This window comes from Muntiacus reevesi, chromosome 22 (assembly GCF_963930625.1).
Source record: "Muntiacus reevesi chromosome 22, mMunRee1.1, whole genome shotgun sequence".
Lineage (NCBI taxonomy): Eukaryota > Metazoa > Chordata > Mammalia > Artiodactyla > Cervidae > Muntiacus > Muntiacus reevesi.
The window spans coordinates 48,645,748-48,669,801 of NC_089270.1; the positions used below are offsets into that span (position 1 = coordinate 48,645,748).

The 24,054-nt window shown below is 37.5% G+C and overlaps 1 protein-coding gene across 1 annotated transcript in view; it reads right to left on the bottom strand.

The window, feature by feature from the left end:
- The window catches only part of LOC136152771 (uncharacterized), a 54,678-nt gene that overhangs the window by 25,350 nt on the left and 5,274 nt on the right, over positions 1-24,054 (bottom strand). The window contains exon 3 of the mRNA XM_065914142.1: positions 23,409-23,510. Coding sequence (XP_065770214.1) covers positions 23,409-23,510 — 102 coding nt within the window. The remainder of the gene's footprint in view (positions 1-23,408; positions 23,511-24,054) is intronic.

Consider the following 24,054-nt stretch of genomic DNA (forward strand, 5'->3'; position numbering starts at 1 on the left):
AAGACTTCTAGTGACATATGGGCTGATTCTCAAAGAGTGTATTTGCTGGAATTATGCTTTCAGATTCTTGCTGTTCATACAGATAAGAAATGTCTCAATATCTTTACTAACTTGAATTCAGCAGCTTACTCTTACTGGGTTTCTGACATCAGAAATACCTAACTTGACTACTTTTCAAAATCATAACATGGATAAATCTAAAGAGCTTTTCTATTTAGTATATCATGATCATAAAATTCTTGTTGGAAAGATTATTTATTAACAATCCAGCAGCACTCGGTAACCACATTAACACGTCTTAATAAAAAGTATAATTAAATAACATTTTAATGATGCTAGTATCTCCTTAGAATTATTAATGTGATAGAAAACTCAGTGCCCTGAGTTTATCATGGAAGCCTAGATTAAAAGCCTAGCTGTCTCATTCTTCAGCAGTGTAGACCCTCTGTAAAATAAGAAACAAACATTATATATATGCATATATATTGGTCAGGGCCCCAGTGTCTGACACAGATCTCTTGGACTTGTAGAGAGAGATACTATCATTACTCTTTGACCCAAGTTCCTGACACAAAGCTCTTGAGACTTTCGTTAATTTACTGAGTGATGGGACCATCTGACACAGAGCTCCTAAGTCCTCTGTGATTTCCTAGGTGATAGGAATATCTTTCTGTTCTCTTGGATGGAGGATGGTCACCAGAAAGAGCAAGCTGGGAGCAGAACTTTGGGACTTTTGGTCCCATCTCCTATTCTCCAGGAGGGGAAAAGGTTGGAAGTGCAGTTTGTGATCATGCTAACATTAGGAATCCTCCATAAAAACCCTAAAAGTACTGGGTTCAGAGTATTTCCCCGTTAGTGAACACACCTACGTGCGTGGAGGACAGCGCATTTCAATTATAAAAGGTAGACTCTTGCACTCAAGACCTTTCCAGACCTCATCCTACGTATGTCTTCATCCAGCTTTTCATTTGTAACCTTTATAAAATATAAAATCAGTGAACTGTTTTCCTGAGCTCTATGAGCTGCTCGATCAAATTACTGAATCCAGGGAGGGTACTGTGGGAACCTCCAATTTGCAGCCAAGTTGGTCAGAAATTTTAGGCAACCCGAGGATTATACTAGTGATTAGTATCTGAAGTTAGGGGTTGGGGGAGGGGCAGTCTCACAACCCTTAACCAGCAGCCTCTATGCTACCGCTGGTTAGTGTCAGAACTGAATAAAGGATATCAAGCTGGTGTTGGAGATTCAGCGTGGGAAAAATCCCAGACATCTGGTGTCAGAAATCTTATGAACGAGTTGGCCTCTGCTGCTGTTGTTGCTATTTAGTCGCTAAGTCATGTTGAACTGTTTAGAGATACCACCAGGTTCCTCTGCCCATGGGATTTTTCAGGCAAGTACACTGGATTGTGCTGTCATTTCCTTCTTCAGGAGATCTTCCCGACCCAGGGACTGAACCTTCAGCTCCTGCCGTGTCTCCTGCATTATCAGTGGGTTCTTCACTGCTGGGCCACCAAGGAAGCGCTCAACACCCACATATCAAGTGGAAATCACAGCTCACTTGAGACTCTCATGTCAAGCAAAAATAATCACAAAAGTCATTCTAAAAGTCAACAGATGTGAAGAGTATACCAAACTCAGGGGGGTGGCACAGGAGTCAAAGCTTTTTTTTTTTTTTTAGCTTGCAAAGCACTTTAACATTCGTTATCCTGTTTGAATTACCCTAAGAGCATTTTCTAGTGCCAGTGTAAGGGAAGGAACAATATGAACAACCCTCTTTATTTGTGAATATACACATACAAGCATACCTCATTTGACTGTGCTTAGTTTATCAAGCTTCACATACATTGTGGTTTTCACATATTGAAGGTTTGTGGCAAGACTGCGTTGTCAAATGATGGTTAGCATTTTTTAGCAATAAAGTATTTTCAACTGAGGTATGTACTTTTTTAGACATAATACTGTTGCACACTAGACTACAGTATAGTGTAAGCATAACTTTTTTGTGCACTCAAGAGACCAAAAAAATTCATGTGACTCACTTTATCATATTTGCTTTACTGCAGTGGTCTGGAACTGAACCTACAGAATCTCTGAGGTATGCCTATATATAAATACACTGAAGCCCTAAAATCCTAAGGCTAAGGGCAGAGGACTTCTCTTTGAGAATTATAGCATTTTGGTGTTTTGAAACATGTGAGCAATGCCTTGTAATTAATTTTCCCACCATCATTATTTTATGTTTAAAAGCTTTAATGTGTGCCCAGATTTCTAAGGTCAATAAACAAATAATATATTCTAAAAAGAAATGGCCCTGAGACAAAAACTGCTTGCCAGTTTGTTTTCTATCATTGATATCTATTGACAAATATGCCAATGGTTGTGCTAATCAATGTCATTTCAAATTTGTATCCTTCCATTCTCAAACACAGACTTGAGTAGACGTTTTATTCATATAAATGGAATCTTTTCAAGTACTTTTAAACTTGAAATCATAGGACTTATAATAGTGAGAAATCTACAGTTTAATTAATTACAACACAATTCATTGAAAACTTTTTTTGAGAAACTCAATTTTTTGAAATGTTAGTGTGAGAATCATATAAATCAAGCTCCCCTCTCCTGTAGAATTTTGGCCTGGAGTTTTTAATAATTATTTCAGGAAATATGATAAGTGAGAGAAAGTATAAACACATTTCACAGAACTTCTTATATATATGACATTATAGTATATCAAACTAAGAAAACGATTCTGCAACACTAAGCAAGAGTCTTATGACTTGAGATATGCTTACAGATCATTTCTGATCAAGTATGTAATATTTAGTATTTTGATAACAAGAATGGTATAAGACCATCTCTGTTCCTCTCTTAAAATGGAAAATAAAATATTATACATGTCTCCTTCTTATTTCTGTATAATGCTTCCCCCGCATGCATTGCGGAGCCAAAACCTGACATGAAAGTTTATGACAGAGTGAGATTGTAAAAATGTATTTTTTATCTGAGACGATTTTGCAATAAAAGCACATTTCAGTCCTTTAAAATAACAGTCGACAAGATTTACTGTATCAAATGTAAGTGTCACACCTCAGTCAGTGGTTAAGATTTCAAACAAACCCCAGCCGCTAAGCTGAAATTGGCTTTTAAAATCTTTAAGTTAGTTTGTTCCCAGATGAACATTTTTTTTTAAACATGAAAAACCACACTTATCATACAGCTTGCAAATTCTCTGGTTTCCATTTACCCATTTTATTATCTTTTTATTACTGACAGAGACAGGAGCCAAGTCAGAGCTACATTAATCCAGAAACCAAAAGTAAGTAGACGACAATATTGTGAATATTAATGCAAGGTGGCAGCTCTTATTTTTCACCATCCCATCCTACTTTTCCTTGGAACCAATTTGTACAAAATGTATTTAAAAATCAGAAAGTTAAAGACAACCAATTTTCAACTCATTGACCTACAAATTTGTCTGATTGCAGGGGACTTCTGTTGTAGCAGGGAGATTAGGAGTGGGTGCTTGAAACTTCAGGTCCCTTGGGGAGGGTGTAATCACTGCTGACAATGCACCCGAGCTGTTTTATGTCTGGGGTAGAAATTGGAGGACATCTAGCCAGTTTATGAGTCCCAAGAGAGGGGGCAACGGATGTCCATAACCGTAACACCTCACTCTGTGGGGAGCCTGTCTAGTTTGTGGCAAGAATTTTAAGCTTCATTTTTCCTGGATAGCGTTCCCTTCTCTCTTTTTCTTTCACTCTCTTGTCTAACTAAATAAAAGTAGACCTAAAAGTACATTCATACACACACACACACACACACACACAGAAAAGAAAATTAAATGAAGAAAATCTCAACAAATTCGACCTTAGATTTGTTTCAGCTATTATGAACACTCAGACTTAGCACCCACTTTCTTTGCAAGTTTATCCCTAATAATGACCAATATTTGTGTACTGCCCTTAGGATTACCAAAGGCATTCACAAATGTAACATCTGCACAATTAAAAGTTTCTGCAGCAGGAATATAGCTCCATCACGCAGATTGCAAATTTTAGTCTTGAAGATGGTTTTTTTGAAACAAAGTCCCTGAGATAGAAATTAAATCTACTTTTCCAGAATTCAAAGTCCAATGATCTTTTCTGTATACTAAATTGATATTTTCAACTTTGAAATGTTTATTAACTGTTTTAATATTGTATATAAAGAATAAATTAAAATTAGACTTCCTACATTCAGCATACTCAAAAAGGTAAACCTATACAGAGTATCCAAGGAGTAAAAATACCAAAACACACAGTGTAAAATCAGATAGAAGGTGGATGCCAAGGGTCCTCTGGTTCCCTTTCCTTTAAGAGTCCGACCAGCGAAACGTGAAGGGCTGGGACGCAGGGGAGGCGGCAAGCAGGAGACACTGCGCCCTCTGGTCCTGTCACTTGTGTGCTCCTTTGGGAAAATGTGGGACTCACTGAGTATGATTATTTCCAATAAACCCAAAGTGAAGACTACCCAAGTGCCCGTGAGTAGAAGGATGGATTAACAGATTGTGATTTACACAAACAAGAAGAAAACACAAGCAATGAAAAAGAATCATCTTCACTTCACCCAACAGTGAGGCTTTCTTAAATACGCTAATCAGCCAAAAAAAAAAAAAAAAAAACAAGAGCCAGACACCAAAGAATACACACTATATTACCAAATTTATATAAAATGCAATGCAGTCAAACTAGTCTCTAGGTTAAAGGAGGCGAGGAGCTGCTGAAAGGAACCAGTGCAGGGGGTATGGAGGGCTCCGCCTTCATCTGCATGATGGGTGCACAGTTGTGCTTTATTTGTCACAGTCTTTGAAATGAAACATTCATGATATTTGTACTTTCCTCTACATAGAATACACCTCAATAAAACTTGCAAAGGAAGGACATAGTTGGACCTTAAGACTGCATCTGTACCACCATGGATCTCTTGGATTAACTAACTTGTAGGCTTTTTCAGGCTGAAGAACTTTGGAAAAGTGTGGGCTTTGGATCCATTTGCCTGAGTTACAAATCTCCACTGCACTGTGACACTCACTGGCAATGTGTTCTAAGGGAAGTCCCCTAAACCCTCGGTTTCTCCAGTAAAGTTTTTATGGATTTGTGCCCCTCAACTCCCCAGTAGGGACAAACAGCATAAACAGGACAAAAACATAAATGTAAACCATATAAACTGAGAGACTGCAAACAAACTGATGGTATCATTCTTCCTCAGCCCTTAAATATCTTTGAGTTAGTGCTATCACTAGCAAAAAAAAAAGAAAAGGAAAAAAATCAAATTCTGTATTAGGAAGGTCTGGTAATAATTCAGTACGGCCAGCAACTCTCCACAGTTTAGTGCCTTCACACAACAGATGTTATTTCTGACACTTGAATGGCCAGGTGGGGTTTCCTCATTTAACGGCCTTCAGAAATCCTGTCCTCGGCTCAGTCTTTGGGATCCTCTCACTGTGTATTTGGAGAAAAGAGACCTTAGGAAAGGTGCATCTGTCCTTAACTGCTTTGGCCCTGAAGATGTGTGTGTTGCTCTCATTTACATTCATTTTAGGGGGAAGCAGCCACAGGGCCCCATCTCTCTGCAAACAAGCTCAGGAAAGTATGACTTTTCATTATCAGTCCATTAGCCACATCTGCCACATTGTCCTTATGTTCTCCTACACAAACTACAGGTAATTTCTGAGGCTCTATCAGTTAGGCATTTCACAACAAAGTCATAGAAATCCCAGGATCATTTGATCTACAAACGCATGTAACTTTGTGAAATATATATTCCAACTGGTTGACTTTAAACTCAATCTAAATACCAACGGATCTACTCACATTACTGAGAGACAGCTTACATTCATTAACAAATGTTAGTTAGCCTGAGTCTCAACACCAAGGTGTCAGATCAGATCAACCTGAATTGAACACACTTTACTTTTTTGATCTTCAAGGTGAGAGATATCTTGGTGTTGTAGAAAGTACCCAGCACTGGTAACTGGGGTCATGATCCACCTTCTAAATTTATAATCAAATGTCAATATAATCAAAACTAGAGGGAATTCTTATATAGGACTTTTAAAAAATCTTCATAAACTTAAACCCACTGTAAATATTGTTCTCTAAAACTTTGGAAATGGAAGTTTTACTTTTACAATAGAAGGCTTATATAAGATACAGGACTTATTCCAAATCACAAACTTGGAACCAAAACTTGAGGCTCTATATTACCAGTCTAATATATATTTTCTTTCTTAGCAAAGCAGGAAAATTTCAAAAGGAAAAATGTAATAATGGTTGCATGTAGGAGACACTAATGATCAAGTTTAAGAAAAAATTTGATAAATCTGATAAGACTGTTTTACTGCCGAAATTCTCCCTGCTCCTTGATAGTTGACCCAAGTAGTACCAGGAACTGCAATTATATCAATAATCATCATAAATTGTATCTATTTCTCACTCTTCAATCTTTTTTTGTACTTGCAGGCTTAGGATTGCAAAACATAAGGCAAAAGGTATCACTTTGAAGAGTTTTCATCATTATAACCTTTTGGTCCCAGGAAGTGGTTATTTCATTTTAATAGTCCTCTTTCTATATATATAGGTGTCTTATGCCTGAAATGAATTTTCAAGACTGTCTTTATGTGAAGTATTTGGCAATCCAAAAACTACTGTTTCTGAAAATACGTATAGACCAGGAATGAAGTGTTCCATTTTTACAATGAGATGCAGATTTCCCATTAAAAAGTAAAGCTTTCATCTCCAATGCTATCAAGGACAGTATTTGAGTTTTGGTGAATTAATTTAAGAGGCTATAGAAGTCCTATAAAAGAATTTTTTCTAGTCTATTTATTACTTACTGTTGATTATAAATTTGAACATTACTATTAGTGTCCAGCTTGTGACTTTGAATAGTAGCAGATAAATATTGCTAACCGGTATTTAATCATTTTCAGTAACACTCTTTTCAATTAAACTTAATCTCATACACGTTTATACAATTTTACAATTTAATTATACAATTATCTCATACTATTTGTACAATTTGAGGGATCAATTATCAAAATGCATTGATACTATTTTTTTACTTGTCTCTATCTCAATCACCCTGTTTACTGTTTTAAGTGCCCTTTCTTCCTTAAAGCAAAACAGGAAAAAAAAAAAAAAGAAAGAAAGAAAGATACAGGAGAAAATGTGGAGGTTATTTCAGGGCTGAAGTAAGATATGAAGAATTGTTCTAATCTTTCCTCCAGCTTTTAACAGTGTTTCAAATTCTATCAAGTAAGAATAGATGACTGTTATGCGATGTAGGGCATTGTGGGCCTGGGGTCTTCAATATTTCTCTAAGTTTGTAGATTTCATGGTCACAAGTAAGCACAAGTAGTTAATAAGTTCTATGCACCATCTTCGCTAACCCTACATACCTATGAACCGGCACAATGCCTAGTACATAATACTTGATTAAAAATTAATGAAGTATGGTTGGCAGCAGTTCCTCTATCTCTTGGCCAATCCTGACTTGTACATTCTTCTCTCAATATTATAGGTAAGACAAATAAACAATCACCCTGAAAGCTCTTCAAATGGCTAAGAAAACTTCTGTCCCAAACTATACTGTCATCTGAAATTCCACTTTTGAGTTTCATTCATTTAGCTAAAAATGTCGGTCTTGTTAAAATGCAAAACAAATGCAGCAACACAGAGTCAATCACACTTGAATCCCTTTTAAATTATTTAAACTCATGACAGATGAATATCAGATTTGTTTTTCCCTAGTGCAGTCTGGCCAGAGGAGGGAGTCATTCTGTGGTCATAGAAGTAGGATGAGAAAAACCCAAGTCAGTAAGATGAGTTTAGATGAGTCAGAACAAAGAAACTTATCTCACACTGTTGCCTATAGATGAAATAATACTAAGAGCATACATATTATCTGATTATTACCAGTACTCATACATAATGAAAGTGAGATCCACTGCTGTGAACTAGTTAAAAGCTAATCATTGTCAGAGTCAAGGTTAGTTTCTAAGAGACTTGACTTTTAGTTTTGTGCTCCTTCTTTCAACTTTGATTACTTCTTTATAAATGCGAATCCTACTTCAAAGTAACCTAAACCTTATAAAATATTTTGGAAATTCAAAAGAACCTTAAAAGGAGTATCAACAAATTTCCTGCCTCTGTAATTTTCTATAGTATACATAAATAACTACTTAGGCTCCTTAAGAGTGATTTAATTTTCCAAACATGTAAACTATGATTAATTAAGTGTGAAGGTTTATGATTATGTAATTGGAATTTGGTTTAAAAATATTCTCCATCATTTTCATCAATACTAAATCAGCTAATTGAAATAATCATTGGGATCTACATCTATAGCAAAAAAGAAAAATCTGTATTGCTGCAAAAAAGAAAATATCTTTCCTCCTACTTCAAAAATGTATTCAATAAGGTAATTACTGCTAAATAAAAATTATACCATGTTCCATAATAGAGTGCTGAGGTCAACAGAGTCAAAATTAAGAATATCAGGCAATGCATTAGAGTTCTCGAGAGAAATGGGACCAATAGGGCATAAATATGTATATATGTGTGTTTATAACAATATATGTATATATTTATACACAAACACATTCATTACAGGGAATTAGCTCCCATGATTAGAGAGATGCAGAAGTCTCAGTATTTGCAGGGTGGTAAGTCAGAACTGAAGACTCAAGCCTAAGTCCACAATTCTGAGAATCAGGAAAGCCAATGATGATGTTCCATTCTAAAAACTAGCAGGCTTGAGATCAGGAAGAGCTAATGTTTTAGTTTGAGTCTAAAGGCAGGAGCAAAGTCAGTGTCCCACTTCAAAGGACACAAGTTGGCAGAATTCCCTCTTCACAGGGGAAGGTCAGCTTTTCTGTTCTATTTAGGCATTCAAATGATTAAATGAGGCCCACTCACATTAGGGGGGGCAATCTGATTTACTCGATATGCCGATTTAAATTTTAATCTCATCCAAAAACACTCTTAGCAAATACTTGGTGTCTTAATCCACTTGGGCTGCTGTAACAAAACACTATAAATTGGACAATTTATAAATAACAGAACTTTCTCAGAGTTCTGAAAGTTGTACATCAAAAGATCGGAGTGATAACATGGTTGGCTGCTGACTTTTTCTGGGTTGTAGACTTCTTATTGCATCCTCACATAGCAGGAAAAACAAGGGATCTCTGTGGGGCCTCTTTTATAAGAAAACTCATCTCATTCATAAGGGTTCACCTCTTGACTCTTAAGTCACTTCCTTACACCCTTAACTCTTGATACTATCATTCTTGTGGGTTGCCATTTCCTCCTTAGGGGAGCTTCCTGACCCAGGGATCAAACCTGTCCATCTTATGTCTCCTGCTCTGACAGGCGGGTTCTTTACCACTAGTGCCAGCTGGGGAGCCCCCTACGGTGCCTGGCATCTACATTAGTCAGGGAGCACTCTAAGGGAGCCCTCTGTGACATCCTAAAACACTGGGGGCAGCAGGAACATTGTTCATAGTAGGGTGACTGAGTCAAAATTTTACGTAGTGAAATAGTCTACTGATAAATCCATTTTCATTTTGTGTTTTACTGCTCTGTACTCACAAAAACATATAAAAATGAGCTTCCCTACAGTCTCCAACCCTAACTCCCTTCTCTCCAGAAGCACAGTCAGCCCCACAGTTCTAGTTCTTAACTCTCCATGTGACAAGGTGCATAGTAGACAGGATCCTCTTCACACCTCTTTAAAGAAATCAGACCCAGGACCATGGACCATGACGCTGTCAGTTCTTACAACGGCTCTTTCTGTGTGGAGACTGGGGACACTCCAGGTCTTCCCTGGTAGCTCAGAGGGTAAAGCATCTGCCTGCAGTGCAAGAGACTGAGCTCCATCCCTGGGTCCGGAAGACCCCCTGGAGAAGGGAACCGCAACCCACTCCAGTGCTACTGCCTGGAGAATTCCATGGCGGGAGGAGCCTGGCAGGCTCCAAGAGAATCTAAGGAGAGAAAGACAAATGGTAGTGTACTACAGATAGCTCATATTCTCTTGCTTATCTTTTTCAGGAATTTTGTGTTGTCAAATACAGTCATCATTAAAATTTAAATGATATAAACTTACTGTGAAACTAATTTTATTAACAACAATACTAACGGATATTCAAAACTCATCACTTCCTAATTATTATACTGCATTTTATTATAATCTGTGCTCTTTCTTGAGGTTATTTACATGTCTTAAATTTGTATGGTGGAAATAATAAAAAAAATCTGTTCCCAACTCTGCCTTCACTGACATCATGTTGGTAACATGAAACTGACCACCATGGGAGCAGTCCCACTACAGAAATTGGCAAACACTACACTGTGGCTTCAGTTTCACAGTGAGTCCATTACGAAGCTGGCATATCACTTGGCTGACAGAGTGAGTGCCAAGGTCTAACAAGGATGATCTGACCCTAGCTATTGTGAGGTCACTGAGGATGAAGCAGAGGACAGTGGTTACAAATTGAACATGGCACCCATGTATGGAAGGATTTCTAAACGTGCTGTGTCTATGGAGTGGATTCTAAATCATGATATTCTGGAATCCCCTCCACCTTCAAAGGGATCATTCCTGGTCTGATCAAAAAGTATTGGCAGGCATGACCTTTGCAAATGAGGACCAAGTCTCTCTTCACTTTTTCTGGTATAGAAGAAGCCTCCGATCTCTTCTACAAACCAATGGAAGGGTTTCCCACTATTAGATGATACTGTACATTTGCCCAACTAGGTGGTTTGTGTCTGGATCCAAAATAAATGGTATTTATATGAAAAATCTGACATTACTTGTACCCCTACGATTGTGTAATGATTCATGTTTGTTATTGCATGGGGAAATGCCTTGTTAGTAAAAATTAAATGTGGCAGTAGGCATATCTCATAGGGACATTGATTATAAACTGCATTTATTACTAAGTTTCATATAGGCCAAATATTTGAAATATTCATATTGTCTTAGAAAAAACAGGTGTGATTAATGTTTTAAATGTTTGCATCTGATTCCAGAAACTATGTTGCAGAGTTATAATTCCCCCTCTATCCCTCAGATTTTGTGAGACTAAGAAATGATTATACATGTGACATTGGAAGGAGAATTGATGAAGTTGGTAGAAAGGTCCTACAACCTTTCTCAAGACCCCCCAAATCATGCTACCTTAAAGATACTCTAAGGATGGCTCAGATATTACAGTTAGTCAAATGCAGCTAATGAGTTAGTAAAATTAGGATATTAATGTTACTGGGAATTGGTTGATCCTCACTGATTAGTGAGTTAGTCATGAGAAAAACTGCCCTATCCATTGTATCCCAGGGGCTAGCCAAGGAAAGAAAACCATTTTACAAGCAAGATTAAAGGGAATTAAGTACAGAGAATTGGTTATACCAGTCATGGAAGAGCCATGAGACCAAATAAGGGATGTGTGCAATCCACAGATTATCACCAACAGAAGACTACTATTCTCTTAGGCTGGAGGTCAAAGGAAACAGGTGATATCACCAAGAGTCAAGACAGCATCTATGGTCACCTGGCTGACAGGCTTTTTAGGACCTGGAGTCAAAGAGTTGAAGACATTCCTGCCAGAGATGCCAGCAAGATCAAGATAGAGAAAAAGACTCTGGTTTCTCCCTTCCTCCTGCTCCTCAACTACATATCAAGGATTCTCATTAAATCTAATCATGTGAACAGTATGTAGCTTCTAGGGGTCAGCAGAGCAAGAAAGGGAGAGGGAATACATCTGAGGGGAAACAGGTACAGGAATAATAAATCTAGCAAATCCAAAATATGTATCTATATCTAGATGGATAGAGAGATAAACACAGACTCCCCCCAACATCCATTAATGCTATGACAAGGTAAAGAAAAATAGGGTTTTTTTCCCCTTACCCAGGTATATTATCTAAAGGAGCACTCAATTAGTTACTGAATTAGAAGTTGGTACATTCACCTGCTATTTAGCGTCCTAAAGGAGCACAAGATTGGCCAACTATCATGAGAGTCTATTACTGATCCAAGAGACTCTTTTTTTCCCATTATTCCAAAGCTCTCTATCTGTTCTCAAACTGTGAGAGGTACTATAAAACAGAAAATGAGACTGATCTGACAGTTAACCCACTCTTTTCACCTTGCCTTCTTTTAAATATGCTGAGAAAAGTAAAATGGTCAAAAGGAAAGGAGGAGGAGAGGCACAAGTATGCTCACAAACTAGGTGATGGATGGCTGACAGCTGACTCTTTCTCAAGTGCTTTTATTGTCCCACGTGCTTACCCCTGCATCCCAGGAGACAGCTTGATGTAACACGCCAGTATTAGTGTCACTTCCTTGCCATATCCTCTTTTCACCATCACAAAGATAAGAGTCCATCAGAAAATACATGTTTCCTAGGGTTACTTCTGTTTTACGCAGATCCTCTTTATGAAGCTATTCTTAGAGTCCTCTTCAGTATCATAAGCTTCAACTAAGAAAACTACCTTTCCTTCCTTTCTGAACATTGTTTCATGAGGAATGAGTCCTGTTACTTACAAAGATAGGCAGAGGTCTCTCAAAGCAGAAAAGTCATCTCTTTTGCTTGCTTTCCACGTGCCATCTAGGTACTACAGTTAAGAACTTCAAGCACACAAATTTGTTCTAGAGAACTGGCAACTCAAAAATACAAATAATCTTTATAGTATTCAAGTAACCCTTAAACTTTTTGAAAAATAACCTTGCTTTAAAAGTCAGAGTGCAAAAAAACTCAAAAGAGTTGGCACGTCCCTCCAAAAGATTCTCTAACGGTTTAGCAAAACTGAATTCACACTAAATCTGTTTATGAGTAAAAGACAAGGCAACTTTAAAACCAATCATAGATGACAATGTTTCTTTTCAATGTGTCTGCTTTGGAGCCATATTTCTGCTAAACACTCAAAAATTTCTTCTTGAGTATTTAGTGATATATTAGAACCAGAAATAAGGGATGTTAGTGCTAGAAGGCAGTCAACGGTCTGTAATTTAATTCACATATTCCTTCTGCACCAGACTCTGTAAGATCACTGAGTCAGCTTAAGAACTTTGAAGCTGTAGAGTCCAGGGCAGGCCATTACAGTATGCCGATATCACTGTCCTCCTGCTCTGACGTTCTCCACTGAGTGACAGGGGAAGGAGAAGGAAGCGCAGTCACCATCAACTGAGAGTGATGAGACTGGAATATTAAAATTCAGGCTTATCTGAGCTGACTGAATTGGCTGGCAGAATGTTCTCCAGTTAAAGGTGGGGAAAGGTTAATTCTGCACATGACACCACTACTGCATCTATACAAGTCTCCTAGGACAACTGTTTGCCTTGAATTGTTTTCTTCCTTTATTTCAGTCAGACAGTTGTGTTGACTGATTTTTCTTTTTGATGTATGAAATGACTGTTTGACTGAATTTACCATTTGATTTCTACTAACGCACTGTAAAAACAATAGTCAACTTAGACTGGCAGGTATGAAAAATTCTACCGCAGAACCAGACAGAAATATTGCGTTCTATAGGTACATATGTCATATGCCCTGGGTTTTGGAAAATTGTTCCAATTTCAACTATTTTGCCCCATGTTTCAAAAGAGTGGGGCCACTGATTTAATAGTAAAAATAAGATTTGTGAAGTTCATATAAAACTAATTTTGTGTGAACCTGAGAATCACATAATGGGATCAGAAAAGAACTATTATGAGAAATTTTACTGTTTCTTACTTATCAAGAGGTGTTTCTATGTCAAACTTTTCAGTCTTCTTCTAGAAGATGTTTAGGAACAAAAGGTTTGAATATATTCATAGCAAATCCTTATTTATAGTTTTGTTTTCCCAACAATTATAGTTACTAAGATAGGACATGGAAAATGGCCTATCTCATGATTCTAAGCTCCTATTGAACATTTGGGAATTGGTAACATGAGTAGGAAAGTGAAGCAACTTTTGACATTGTTACTGAGTAATGCTGATTTTATAATGAGTGCTTCCTTACATATCTGACTAATTTATCATGGTGCAGATGGCTGATTCCCATGCTTAGAAATGACAAAGGTCTTAAGAAATTCTCCATATTCCATTCATCAATCTGTGTTCTTCTTCAAAGCAAAATTAATCCCTTGACTATTAACATATTAGCTTAATTATAATTTTTAATTTTAAAATTAACTGTGAGAATCGGAATTTCTGGTAGGAAAAAGTGATGGAAGATGGGACAAAATAAAATAAATCAAAGAATTCATAGAAAGCTAAAACAGAATTTTTCAATAGTAGGTAAGGACTTCTGCTTCCAACTATATCAGTTTACCTTAGGAAACCATACTAGAAAGGTCAGATAAATCATAAGCAACATTTGACTGTGAGCATTATAAAGCTAATGAGGTAGCCATGACATAGAAAAATAAAATAGAAAAGAAACTCATAGAAGTAAGAACAGTATTCTGCACATGCTTTATCTAATCCAGTCATTTAGAAACTATTGATGAAAATCAAAAGCATGAGAAACCAAATATGGCTCCTAAGAGGCAGAAAAGCCAGTAGATCTTAGGACAATATTGGAGGACTGAGGAGAGAGCAGGGTTGGACTTTTAGAAATAACAAGGCAGCTAGAATTTTAAGGATCAAAATCCCAGAGATGGGAAAGATTCAGAGACTCGAGCTCAATTCAGCAACAGTGGTCCCTTGACGTTATCACATTTTCCACGTAGGTAGACAAGGCAAGATGTTAAGAAGTCAAACAAAAGCTAACTGAAGTCAAAGCAAAGACTCAGGAGTCTTGTAATGCTGAGGAGATAAAACTGAGGTTCAGAACCCACCAAAGAATAGTGGCCCGGTGGAAGGCTAATGATATGAATTAGGACACTGGAGGTTTCTATATGTATCTGTGTCCACGTGAATGTGTGTTAGGAAGGCTGATGAAACAGCTACCTTGATGGAAACATCTATAAAGAAGGAAAATGAGTATGAAGCTTGTGCAATGACTGAAGATCAATAAGCTGATCTTTCCTTCTGCTCCTTACCTGGGAATAGGAAATTCTCTCTTGAAAAAAGGACAGTTGACCGTTCAACAATACAAGACTTAGAGACACCGACTCCCTATGCAGTCAAAAATTCACATGTCACTTGATAGGCGGCCCTTCCTATCTATGGTTCTGCATCTGAGGATTCAACCAACCACGGATCATGCAGTGCTGCAGTTGTTGGGAAAAAATCCATATATAAGTGGATCTGTGCAATCTAAATCCAGGTTGTTCAAAGGTCAACTGGAATGTCATTATGATTCTCTACAACTTGTCATATCCCAAGTCTGGTGTTCATCAAAGAACCACCAAGACTCCCAAGAAAAGGAGAATTAGAATAAAAAACAGAATCAGAATCATGGATGACCTAGATATTAAAGTTCAAATATATTTTGATAAATATTACCAAGTTCAGGAAAATAGATGACAAGGTAGAGAATTTAACTAGACAACTAGAAACTGATTAAAGTTGAACTGACAGAATTCAAAATTAAACTCAGTAGTGGGCCGAACACAGGTGAAGAAAGATAAATGAACTGGAAGACAGAGTAGCAGTAAAAATAGGAAGACTAAACGTGGAAAACAAAAAGGATAAAAAAGTACAGAAAAGAGCATTTGAAACATATGGGCCACAGTAAACATTTTCATCATATGTTTACATTGGAGTCCAAAGGGAAAAGAAGAGAGAGATTCGGGCGAGAACAATATTTAGAAATAATAGCTGAGAGTTCTCAAAAACTAAAAAGAATATATCAAGCCATAAATTCAACAAGCACTAAAAAACGCAACAAGAGTAAATATAAAGAAACCATATCTAACACCACCAGAGTACAATTTACAAATAGCAAAGAAAAACAGAACACCTTAGAAGTAACCAGAGGAAAAACAACAGTTGACCTTTCAACAATGCATGAGATTAAGATTACTGCTTACTTCTCAGCAAAAATGATTAATACTAGAAAATAATGGAAAGTGCTAAAGAAAATAACTGCTCACTGAGAATTCTAGAGGCAGAGAAAATGTTGTTTGGAAGACGAAATAAGGAAATCTGCAAACAAACAAAATTTAGAGAATATGTTCTCATCAGAACCAACTGAAAGGGAGACCCGCAGGCAGAAGGAAAATTATCATAGAGGAAAATAAGGACTTGACAAAGGAATTAAATAGAACAGAAAGGAAGCGTAAGTGAATAAATCTGAATAAAATCTAACTGCACATAAGAGTAATAATGAAATATATAAAAATTAGAATGCATTAAAACAAGAGGAAGAGGAAAAAGTAATAAAATAAATTTAAGGTCTCAGCACTGCTTGAGAAGCAGTAAAAGAGCTAATAAGTCACGGTGCATGTGTAACTGCTACCTATATAAGCATTGTGAGCTAATAAAGGGAAAATGGAGTTTGATGAATTTAAAAGGAAGAGCCAGAGGAACATAAAAAGGAAGGACAAGCAGAAAACAAGGAGTAAAAGGTCTATAATAAGATACGTTAACTGTAAATAGTCACATTAAAGGGCAGAGATTTTTTGAAACAAACAAAAATCTTAATTCTATGCCCCTTACAAGACACCATAGTCAGACTGCAAGTTAAAGGATGCAAAACTTATGTCATAAAAACAATAAGCAAAACTGAAAAAAAAAATAATGGGAGATTTGAAAGCAAAAAGTATCACTGGAGATAAGACAGGATAATAACACCAACCATTACTTTACAAGGAACATGTCATAAAACTAAACTTCGAGGCAATATATGAAGGGAAATTCTGAAAACTAACTAGAAATAAAATCTAAATTACCTAGATCAATAATTCAGAACAACAACAAATCAGTAAACTACAGAAGATCTGAATACCATTGTTAAAGTCTTTGGCCTATACACCCCAAGGAAACCAGAATTGAAAGAGACATATGTACCCCAACATTCACTGCAGCACTATTTACAAAGCTAGACAAGGAAGCAACCTAGATGTCCACCAGCAGATGAATGGATAGGAAAGTTGTGCTATATGCACACAATGAAATATTACTCAGCTATAAAAAGGAATGCATCTGAGTCAGTTCTAATGAGGTGGATGAACCTGGAGCCTATTATACAGAGTGAAGTAAGCCAGAAATAGAAAGACAAATACTCTATATTAACGCATATAGAGAGAACTTAGAAAGATGGTACCAACAATCCTACATGCATGGCAGCAAAGATGACACAGATGTAAAGAACAGACTTTTGGACTCAGGGGGAAAAGATGAGAGTGGGATGATTTGAGAGAAGAGCATTGAAACATGTACATTACCATATGTAAAATAGATGACCTGTGCAAATTTGATGCATGAACCAGGGCACCTAAAGTCGGTGCTCTGAGAAAACCCAGAGGAATACAGTGGGGTGGGAAATGGGAGAGGAGGTTCAGAATTGGGGGGGACACATGTATACCTGTGGCCATTTCATGTTGACCTATGGCAAAAACCATCACAATATCCTTAATGTAACTATATCCAATTAAAATAAATAAATTGAAAAAATCTTTGGCCTACATTTGCATAAAACACTGCATTAACAAGAATGAAATGCACATTTACATACAAATTTTGAGGTGTACATGGCACATTTTTAAGTTGACTGAATGCTGGGTATAAAACAAGACTCAGAATAATCAAGAAATTTAAAAATGTATAACCAATATTTTATCAAATATTTGGACATTAAAAACACACTTCTGGATTTCCATGGTGGTCCAGTGACTAAGACTCCATACTCCCAATGCAGGGACCCTGAATCCCATCTCGAGTCAGGGAACTGGTTCCCACAAACAAAGAGTTTTCATGCCACAACTAAACGACCTTGCATGCTACAATGAAGACTGAAGATCCTGAAAGCCACAACTAAGACCAGGTGCAGCTGAATAAACAAATTAAATTAAAAAAAAAAAACCAAAACATACTTCTGATAAATATGGATGTCAAAGATAAAGTCATAATAGGAATTAGAATTTTATTAATTGAATGATAATGAAACACTGACCTAGAGCCAGACATCCTGGAATATGAAATCAGGTGGGCCTTAGTAAGCATCACTACGAACAAGGCTAGTGGAGGTGATGGAATTCAAGTTGAGCTATTTCAAATCCTGAAAGATGATGCTGTAAAAGTGCTGCACTCAATATGTCAGCAAATTTGGAAAACTCAGCAGTGGCCACAGGACTGGAAAAGGTCAGTTTTCATTCCAATCCCAAAGAATGCTCAAACTACCGCACAATTGCACTCATCTCACACACTAGTAAAGTATTGCTCAAAGTTCTCCAAACCAGGCTTCAGCAATACCTGATCCGTGAACTTCCAGATGCTCAAGCTGGTTTGAGAAAAGGCAGAGGAGCCAGAGATCAAATTGCCAACATCCGCTGGATCATCGAAAAAGCAAGAGAGGTCCAGAAAAGCATCTATTTCTGCTTTATTGACTATGCCAAAGCCTTTGACTGTGTGGATCACAATAAACTGTGGAAAATTCTGAAGGAGATAGGAATACCAGACTACCTGACCTGCCTCTTGAGAAACCTGTATGCAGGTCAGGAAGCAACAGTTAGAATTGAACATGGAACAACAGACTGGTTCCAGAATTAGGAAATTAGGAAAAGGAGTACGTCAAGGTTGTCTATTGTCACCCTGCTCATTTAACTTACATGCGGTGTACATCATGAGAAACGCTGGGCTGGAGAAAGCACAAGCTGGAATCAAGACGGCCTGGAGAAATATCAATAACCTCAGATATGCAGATGACACCACCCTTATGGCAGAAAGTGAAGAAGAACTAAAGAGCCTCTGGATAAAAGTGAAAGAGGAGAGTGAAAAAGTTGGCTTAAAGCTCAACATTCAGAAAACGAAGATCATGGCATCTGGTCCCATCACTTCATGGCAAATAGATGGGGAAACAGTGGAAACAGTGGCTGACTTTATTTTTCTGGGCTCCAAAATCACTGCAGGTGGTGACTGCAGCCATGAAATTAAAAGACACTTACTCCTTGGAAGGAAAGTTATGGCCAACCCAGGCAGCGTATTAAAAAGTAGAGACATTACTTTGGCCACAAAGGTCCGTCTAGTCAAGGTTATGGTTTTTCCAGTGGTCATGTATGGAAGTGAGAGTTGGACTATAAAGTTGAGCACCAAAGAATTGATGCTTTTGAACTGTGGTGTTGGAGAGGACTCTTGAGAGTCCCTTGGACTGCAAGGAGCTCCAACCAGTCCATCCTAAACGACACCAGTCCTGGGTGTTCATTGGAAGGACTGATGTTGAAGCTGAAACTCCAATACTTTGGCCACCTGATGTGAAGAATTGACTCATTTGAAAAGACCCTGATGCTGGGAAAGATTGAGGGCAGGAGGAGAAGGGGACGATGGAGGATGAGACAGTTGGATGGCATCACCAACACAACAGATATGGGTTGGGGTGGACTCTGGGACTTGGTGATGGACAGGGAGGCCTTGCATGCTGCAGTTCATGGGGTCGCAAAGAGTCAGATATGACTGAGCATCTGAACTGAACTGAATGAAAATATACTGTAGCAAAACCTGTGGGCTGCAGATAAAGCTGTGGTCACATAGACGCTTAAGTATTAGAATTATATAATATATGTAATCATATACGTGTGTGTGTGTGTTGTGTAAATGGAAAAAGAATAAAGCTTCCAAAAGATACCCTATTACCTTGAGGTAGACAACTACTGAACTATACCTAATAGTGGAGGCAGGGCAGACTTCAGAACTTCAGGAGACCAGCAGAAGGCAGCATTTGGAAACAGGAGTAGCTTCCAAATTAGGCAGTTTGAGAGCACAGTGAACGCCAATGTCAGAAGCAGTCTCCAGGAAAAAGCATTTAATGTATAAAGTGGTGGAGAAACTAAAATATATTTAAGATTTGACACTCTAATTCCTTTTAAGGATGATTTATGTTTCTAGGGAAAAAATAAGAAGTACTTGATGTAGAAGGTGAATAACTTTATAATTTCCAGGAGAATCTTGGTACCAGGATGACACAATGAAGAACTTGGGAGTCCCCTGACTAATCTAGCAGCGAGAAAATGAAAACAGAGATGAGAGAGAGAAATAGAAAGACATATTTGTGCAATTGGGCACTGCTGCACTTTAAAGTCTAGGTATGCACTCCAAATCATAAACAAATGCCACCATGTTCAGAGCTAACCCTGAGACAGTGATTAGTGTCTAAGAGATTAATTAGGGACAACTCTTGGCATCAACAACGTATGGAAGAAAAGGACATCAGATTGGGCAAAGGTAGAAGTAAAGTTGTGTTGCAGCCTCAGGAAACCTCAGGTGACCCTTTGGGGGAGAGTTCTTAAAATGAGATGACCCCTTCAGGGGGATGTCCCAATTCAGGAGGATGTCTTAACTTTTATATTCTTACACCTGTCATTGGATGAAGGGCATTGTACGAAGGGGTGATGTGACCCTGGGCTAAGTGGCTCCCTTTAGCTGAGATTGGCTGTCTGCAGCATTTCCAGGGCTGGGGCAAAAGCTCTAGAATCTGAAAATTGTTCAACTTTCCTTGTCTGGGTTGCCAAAGTAAAAAATACAGGCAGGGTATATTACAAATAGTTCTTTAGCCTGGAGAAGAGGTCTTGAAGCTGTGAGCCACTCACTGGGAAGCAGCAGGACATGAAGGATTCTTGAACAGATCGGAAGCTACTGGAAGGCCTTTCAGGAGTTCAATCCCATAATAAATACTGTACCTTCAGTGTAACTTTGCCCTCTCTGCCAGTCTTCCTCAGTTCCCATGTGGGCCCTTTTGGACTTGAACTTGGTGTTCCCAGAACTTGAGCTGGAGACTTCCATGAAGTCTGCTTTCCATCTACTGGCTCAGCTTTCTTGCTCTCTCTGCTCCAGGCTAGTCTCTTCAAACTGCCTTTTCCATTTCTGGCAATAATACCCCTCTCTAGACCTAACTAATGCTTTTCTGGGGCAAAAGGAAGAGAATTAATAAGGGTAACTTTTATTTCTAGGAGGGAAGTTACCATATTCCTTCAGAGTATTCATCTCCTTGATTATTTAACTTTTACTCTAGATTACTCATGGGTATTTCTGCTCCCCTACATTCAACCCAAGGAGGTTTTAGAACACTGTCCTCTCTCAGCATCAAGTCTCTCTCCATCCTCCCTCTCTCTCTCTAAGACCCACCTTTATCCACACACTCACAGGCTTTCTGGACCTCCGAGGAAGATAAGCACTTCACAGAATCTCTGCTACAGGACCAAACATACTGAAATGACTTTTTATGAAGATATTGAAGCAACAGAAAAAGAATACACGAGGATTGTTTCTCCTGAGGGTTCAATTATTTAGAGGGCCTTTATCACACTTCGATTGATAAATCTAACCTTTCCTTTCTTGACCACAGTTGATCACACTGTGATGAAAACAAGGTAGAAAATGGAAAAATAATATTTGGATTTTAATGAAATAATAAAAATGCAGGGCCTATCTTTGACTTTTGCCAAGTGAGAAAAGAGTTCACATTTCGACTATGTGGTGGCAGGAGTCCCTTTTAAAACAGGGCCAGTCTGCATGATGCATTGAAAAATCAACCTTTTCAAATATAGCCATAACCCCTCAAGATTGTTTCATTTCTTGGGGCCAGGCAAACCAAACTTCGGGTTTGGTTTGAGTGGTGCCCTGTATACTAAAGTGATAAACATAATCTGGAAGCACAGCACAGGCTAAAAATATGGAGCTGGCAGCTTTTGATTGAAATTGAAATATTTTTCTGCTTTTAATTCACTGCATAAAATTTTATCTGTCCACATTCAATCAGGTAGGTCGTCCTAATGATCATGAGCTTCAACCCTGCTAACAACTAAGCCTGCACTGTTAAACTCTACTTTATCTGTTCCAGAAACCTCCTGGGTTTCTTTAATGCCTCTGTTATTACTTGCTTTGCATCATTATGCGTTTCTTTAAAAACACAGCTGTGTGACCTCTGGAAGTTTTATTACTTCCTTGAGACTTGGTTGCCTCCTCTATGAATATCTGGGTATATATTTAGTATTGCTCAATAGAATTTTTTATGATAATGAAAATGTTTTGTATCTGTACTATCCAGTGCAGTATTCACTAGCCACATGTAGCTAATAAACATCTTTAAAATATGGCAAATCCAACTGAGAAACTGCAGTTTTAATTTTAAAATTTGTTTAAATACAAATAACCTCATGTAGGTAGCATCTACTGACAGTATAAATCTATGTAATATTTTAAGGATATTCTCCACTCTAAAACTCAACCATTCATTAGCTCAACCTAAATATTTTTGCCCTTTGACAAGCAGAAAATAATTTATGCCTCCCTTGAAATTATTTTTCAAGACCTCTGTCAGTTTGGGGACATCATATTCTTAAAATTGACTTTGCTTTGTGAAACTTTAATAATGTTGACGTTTCCTGCCCTTGGAAGCACCTCTGTTATTATGGGAAATGTTGTGGACGAACAAGGACCATTTCAAGAGACATGGGAAAAACTCCTTCTGGACTTAATTTCATGATGAGGATGCTCAGAATGTCAAAATGCTAAATTGTTTATAGTAAAAACCATACCTTTTTCACACTATTTTCTGCATGTAGCTGGAAAATGTTTAAAACATTTTAAAATAACTGCACATCTATTTCTGAAGCTGATTTGGCTGTTCAAGGCTTACTAGAACTTTATCCATCTCACTATTTCACTCAGTAAACAAATGCAGTTGTTACATATGTGTCTGTGTTCCCTTCTAGATTATGTGTTTATGAAGTTAGAAACTAGATTTATGTCACAGCCCTTATGTATAGCACAATATTCATTGCTAATTCAGATCGTATTTTAAGATGAGACAAAAGTTAACATTTTTAATGTAGTCACAAATATCTAGCAAACCAATCAGAAAATAAAAACAATTTTTTTAATTGGTCAAGAACAAAAAGAGAAATACTTCATGCAAAATCATATCTCTAATAACTACCACTGGAATTAGAACACACACATGCTAAAATTATTTTAAAATATCTTATCAAAGACTTTAAGGCTGTACCTAAAAAGATTATATCAGAAGTGAACATAATCATGTTGTCTGACCAGCGTGAATCACGCAAGGCATATTATATATAAAATAAACAATAAGAACCCACTGTATCGCACAGAGAACTTACTCAATACCTTGTAATAAACGGTAATGGAAAAGAATACACACACACACACACACACACACAACTGAATTACTTACCTGTACAGCTGACATACAACACTGTAAATCAACGACACTTCAATTTTTTTAAATAAGTGTAAAAGGTCGTATAGCTTCATAAACTCACCTCTGGTACCCAAGGGACTACCTGAAACAACAGCAGCTACAACTTTCCTGGAGACAGGACATGGCCAGCAAACTGGGCTCTTACACTCGGTAATAGTCATACCTGTAAAAAAATATACAGGCTCATTAACACATAGGAATTCTTCATTTTTCTGGCAGTATTGGGCAATGAGGTATGCATATGAGAATTTTTTAAATGACAAATTTAAGAAGAGTATTTTAACCTTCACTCATTAATTTTTTCTAAAATTAAGAAATGTATTCATCAGTGTATTTAATGTTTCCTTGATGACTTGGGGTCATCAGTTCAATCAACGTTTGCATGAATAATACAAATGGAAGCAAGACAAGCACTCACACTGAAACTGAAGATGACATAATGTTCTATCAACTGGAATAACTGATGAAGGAGTAAGAAAAAAAAGACAAAAATGAAAACAAACCATGATCAAGAAACAGTCACGTTCTGACTTCTTCTATTTAGTTTCAAAAAGTGAATTGAAAGTGCTCCGTTGTGTCCGACTCTTTGTGACCCCATGGACTGTAGCCCACCAGGCTCCTCTGTCCATGGAATTCTCCAGGCCAGAATATTGGAATGGGTAGTCGTTCCCTTCTCCAGGGGATCTTTCCAACCCAGGGATCGAACC